The sequence below is a fragment of the Cyprinodon variegatus genome, unplaced genomic scaffold, assembly GCF_000732505.1.
Source record: "Cyprinodon variegatus isolate N-32 unplaced genomic scaffold, C_variegatus-1.0 Scaffold339, whole genome shotgun sequence".
In the NCBI taxonomy this organism is placed as follows: domain Eukaryota; kingdom Metazoa; phylum Chordata; class Actinopteri; order Cyprinodontiformes; family Cyprinodontidae; genus Cyprinodon; species Cyprinodon variegatus.
The window spans coordinates 780,899-786,769 of NW_015150792.1; the positions used below are offsets into that span (position 1 = coordinate 780,899).

General features: G+C 41.0%; 1 protein-coding gene across 1 annotated transcript in view; it reads right to left on the minus strand.

Annotated features, from left to right (window-relative positions):
- Positions 1-5,871, minus strand: part of LOC107091482 (keratinocyte-associated protein 3-like) — a 26,609-nt gene that overhangs the window by 10,481 nt on the left and 10,257 nt on the right. The window contains exon 4 of the mRNA XM_015385431.1: positions 3,628-3,819. Within this exon, the coding sequence (XP_015240917.1) occupies positions 3,628-3,819 (192 nt within the window). The remainder of the gene's footprint in view (positions 1-3,627; positions 3,820-5,871) is intronic.

Here is a 5,871-nt window from a genome sequence, read left to right on the forward strand (position 1 = left end):
CTAACTGGACTTTGCCTTTAAACTATTACTGATAAGCAATATTTTCCTTCTATCTAAGGCTAAAAAAAAGTAGATTACTGCCGGACCCTCTAAGAAGACAAAAACTATTAATTAAAACCTGTCATTTAACTACTGTGATGAAAACAATTTGTTGACAAATCTTTTTTTCATGACAACACAGAAATAACTTTGGCTCTTAAATGACAAAAACATGACGAGACATGTGACAAACATGTGGATGATGACTCATCTGAGAAACAATCAATGACATTTCTGCCTGTCATACATCTAATCTATCAGACAAAAGCTGATTAATCACCAATTCTGCTCCCCATCCTGTGCTTATTTGGCCCAGCGCTCCACCACCTGAGAATGAGCGACCGCTACATGGTAAAAGACTAGAGTTTGGTGCGTGGACACCATGGAAGGTCATATGGTAACTTAAGATAGGATCCATTGGAAAGAAAATCAAATAAATATAAATCAGATTAAAACCACACAAAAACTTTTGTAGAGGTCTCATTGATTTAAAATCAGCTAAATGGTTCCCCCTGCAGGTGGTGGGACCACTGGGGGATGTCATTGTGTCGCTCCTATGGGCTGGGCCTGGGCAGGTCAAACAAAGAAGAACCCGATCACTGGGCGACAAACCCCAACCCCAGGCCTGGCTCCAGGGTGGGGTCCCGCCTCCGCCGTACTGGGTGACATCACCTGCCTTAATTTCTTTGTCCTCATGGGGGCTTTTTTAACCGCTTTTCATCTGAGCAGGGGCATTTAAGCTCCCATCAATATAGCCTCTGGGATCAGCTAATCACTGAAACCCCTCCACCACATTAAGGTGGCAGTTCAAGGAGGGTGTGACTAAAACTAATACGCATTTTTTTTTTATCTAAAAGACTAAACGCCAAAAAAAAAAAAAAAACCGCATTCAACTTTGAAAAGACTTTGAGGTTAACTGTTTTACCAAGTCTAAAAAAATATAAGATAGTTGAGAAACTATTTTATTCCTCATTCTGGATAAATTGTGCATAAATTGGATGTAAATTAATTTCTTAAATAGGCTAATAACTATGTCAGCTTATAGCTGCTTAAGGACCAATCATTCTGCTTTGCTCCATCTTTATTCTCTAATTCTGCAGTATTTTCTAGTTCAACCTCTAACTTTATGTTCTCTCAGTTTTATGTTGTCATAGTTGCATAGTGTCATCTGGCCTGGTTCTTTACTGCTGTGACATCTTTAAAATGAAAATATCAGCTGGGCTGCTGACATCTTCATTTGTAGATGATTGAGTTGAGTCTGTTTTATAATGTTTAGTCCTATATATAGTTATGGGGTCAGATTTTGGTTTGACTAACTATATGTGATCCTCCCTTTGACATAAAAACTAGAGCTCTTCTGCTTAAATTTTCCCCAGACAGAGCCACCTTTGGATCCAGTTTACTGTTATCTTTTAAAATTAAAAAATACTGCATTCAGAGCTCATAATTACTCGTAAAGAAAGTGGAGAACATTCCAAAGAATGGCCGACCAAACAAAAATACTTCAAGAGACTCAACCAGTAGAGTGGAAATTTTTGGAATGAATACAACCTGTTATATCAGGCACAAAACCAACATAACACTGCGGGGAAATAACATCAATATTTAAACACTAACTGACAACCTGCTCTAACTGAGGGAAACATAAATTAGCATGTAATGAGAGCATCCTTCAGGAAAATGTCCGGCCATATGTTCTCTGTCTAAAGCTTAAGTCCATTTTGGTTTTACAGGCTACTGATTAAAGCACACCAATGTGAACAGCCAACAAATGTGCAAAGTAACTTTTCAGGACCAACCAAGTCTAAATTCTGTGGTATGACCTTAAGCAGAATTTCGTGTTTAGAAAAGAATATTCAATCAGATTTCCTCCACAGCAAAGTAAAAAGACTCCCTGTGTACGGTGGCTGAGGGTTGCAAACACTGTGAATATGCTGTACATGATTGAAAGGGGTCATAAAATGCAAAACCCAGTTTACATTGTAATTGATGAATAACGATAGTTTAGTGGGTGAAATGGACGTACAGAGAAGTTCAAACCCCATCGACACCTCCTTTCTCTGCAAATTCCGCAATTCTAAACGTTTACCATAAAACAGGCAAATCCAGCCTGCTTTACTGTGCTTCTCACCGGGGGACGAGCGGCTACCGTCACCGGGTCTGGTTCGGCCACTCCGTCCCCCACTGGCTCCTGCCGGAGTACCCGGACCAGCGCCAGAGCTGGCAGTTCGGTTCTGCTGCACTGTATTCGACCAAAATCCGAAACGATTTTGAAATTCCCCCCCAGACATTTTTTTGAGATATTAAAAGTAGAACATGTCCGGGAAAAAGAGGACGTCTGGTCACCCTACCATATCAGCAATTTGATGTTTCAGTGAGAGAGTGCTTGTTGCTATGATGCAGCTTCGCTCTTTGTAAACCAACCAATCAGAGCACAGCTCATCTAAATATTCATGAGCATACCATAAAAGGAAAAAAAAACTGTCGTTTTATTCTAGGGCTTTTAACCAGGCTTGCATTAGGGCTCATACAACAGCAAATATGCCATTTTCAGCCCAACCAATATTACCCTATTTAGAGACCTTAAGGACCAGCACCAAATACCCTATAGCAGGCATCCCCAAACTCGGTCCTCGAGGGCCGCTGTCCTGTGGGTTTTAGAGGTTTCCCTGCTTTAGCACAGCTGATTATCATGATTGCAGTAGAGCTGAAGCCTGTTAATCAGCTTTCAATTAAAATCAGCTGTGCTGGAACAAGGAAACCTCTAAAACCTGCAGGACAGCAGCCCTCGAGGACCGAGTTTGGGGATGCCTGCCCTATAGAATCATTCTATCACCCTTTTAACAGCAAATTGTAAAAGTCCTGCAGGAGAAATGCTACGATCACAAAAAATATAAAGCAGCAAAGTAGAAACGCCCTGCAAATATAAAACTTGTTCAAAATACATAAATAGTTTTAACACACAAAAAAATGCTATGGGTAAAAACAACTGCAAGATGCATAACCAAAGTGATCCGGCCCACCAGGGGGAGACGATCAAAAACACATATTGGGTTAGACCCTTAGCTAGCTTATTATTCGAGTATGCAGGAATGGGGTTCACCTCAGCCATAGTAACTATGAGCTTCTAGGAAGTCAGAAATCTACCAAATGTGCACATCCATGATAAATAATAATAAAAAGCAAATCAGGAGCACAGAGAAGGAGAAAACAATAATGAGTATGAGATATAGGGGCCCCTAAGCTATATTGAATCTGTTTGCATAGAACATTGAAAATACATTTGGAGAGTAGTTAACATGAACTTTTAGTAGAATTCTGACTTCACAGTTTCTGTTAACTTTTCAGAGCAGCAATTACCACAACGCTTTAGCCGTAATTAGATAAAAGGTTAATTCATTTTACAGATATGAAAAGGTTAGTTTCGTCTCAAAATTAAACTAAATTGCCATTTAATAACGGATGTCTGTATTTACTCTGTTTTGATTGTAAATGTGTTAAAAAGGTGTGTAGAAAAAAAAATGCCAAAGAAAGTCTGTAGATACCGGAGCTTAAAATGAGCTCCTAATGAGAGAGCAACACACTCACATAGACACGGGTGGGGTCAAAGGGACACTCGTTGGTAACGCTGGAGTAGTCGATGGCGTCGGGGAAGCGGCAGTGAGTCAGGAGCATCCGCCCGCCGTTAATGACCGCCTTCACTACTGACACCAAGAGTCCAACGGCCGTACCTCCTGCCACCAGTGATGAAACCAGACTGATGGAGAACAAGGACCATGTCTGTGAAAGGAGAGGAGGCTCAGCTGTAATGACCAACAGGGAAACGGTTGTCCAATAATGTCATTCAACATACTACATAAAACACATCCTACAATAACGACACAAACTGAAAAAGTTTCAAGGGTTAAAACTTTTTTCGGCGTCGGATGGATCGAAACATAATGTCCCAGAGGTGTTCTATTGGATTTAGGTCAGGCGAGCGTGGTGGGCCAGTTAATGGTATCAATTCCTTCATCCTCCAGGAACTGCCTGCATACTCTTGCCACATGAGGCCGGGCATTGTTGTGCACCAGGAGGAACCCAGGACCCACTGCACCAGCATAGGGTCTGACAATGGGTGCAAGGATGTCGTTCTGATAGCCAATGGCAGTCAGGGTGCCGTTGTCTAGCCTGTATAGGTCTGTGCATCCCTCCATGGATATGCCTCCCCAGACCATCACTGACCCACCACCAAACCGGTCACGCTGAACGATGTTACAGGCAGCATAACGTTCTCCACAGCTTCTCTAGACCCTTTCATGTCTGTCACATGTGCTCAGGGTGAACCTGCTCTCATCTGTGAAAAGCTCAGGGCGCCAGTGGCAGACTTGCCAATTCCGGTTTTCTGCTCCACGGTGCCGGGCAGTGAGCACAGGGCCCACTAGAGGACGTCGGCCCCTCAGGCCACACTCGTGAAGTCTGTTTCTGATTGTTTGGTCAGAGACATTCACACCAGTGGCCTGCTGGAGGTCATTCTGTAGGGCTCTGGCAGTGCTCCTCCTGCTCCTCCTTGCACAAAGGAGCAGATACCGATCCTGCTGATGGGTTGTAGACTTTCTACGGCCCTGTCCAGCTCTCCTGAAGTAACTGCCTGTCTCCTGGAATCTCCTCCATGCTCTTGAGATTGTGCTGGGAGACACAGCAAACCTTCTGGCAATGGCACGTATTAATGTGTCATACTGGAGGAGTTGGACTGCCTGTGCAACCTGTAGGATCAAGGTAGCACCTCATGCTAACAGTAGTGCCAGTGACCCTAGCCAAATGCAAAACTGGTGAAAAAGAGTCAGAAAAAATGAGGAGGAGAAAAAATGTCAGTGGCCTCTACCTGTAAAACCATTCCTGTCTTGATGGTCGTCTCATTGTTGACCCTTTAGTGCACCTGTTGTTACTTTCATTAACACCAAAGCAGCTGAAACTGATTAACAACTCCCTCTGCTACCTACATGACCAAATCAATATCCCTGAAGTTTAATTTACTTGATGCTATACTTTGATTACAAAGTGTTCCTTTAATTTTTTTAAAGAGTATATGTGTGTATATGTGCATTTTATGATTAATATTCACAAATAAATAGTCATAATCAAGGTCCTTGGAACATGAACAAATCTTAACTAAATGTTAGGCTTTATTATTAGGTCTTAATTAAGCAATAAATTTAATAAAACATAATTATCTAAAAAAACAGTTTCTTCAAACTGAACTGAACTGTGATGTTACTGCATCGTTGTATTGATTATGGTTTTAAACCCTGTTTTTACTTCTTTCTGTACACAGTATCTTAGTGTAGTTTCACTGGTTTAAGTCAAGATCTTTTAACTGAAACATGTTTGACTTGGAACAGATAGATTTTTGTTGGTAAACTGTTATATTTTGATTGAAAGTTGTGATTTTATGCCATATATTTGCAGAATTATCTGTTTGACCAGGATTTCAGCTTGTTTCACTCTTTCATTAGTTGTTCTAACACACAGCCAGTAGGGCGTGTGCTTATAATCAATATATGACAGTACAAATTTACCATCCCTATTGGGAAAGGCAATATTATCGTTGCTCAACATTTATCTGACTTTGTTAATTATTATTGCTCCACTAGATGAAAGAAGAATTTATTATTATCTAGAGACTATTAATAACAGCAGGTGAAATGTGTCTCAAGATGAGCTGAGCGTGAGGTGATGTCACCATCTGTTCCAATTAACCATTATTTATGCTGCGTGTGGATAAAACAACTGGAGAGAATGCCATTAAATATTTCAAAAATTAAGAAATCTTTTTCAGTAAAATCACATCTT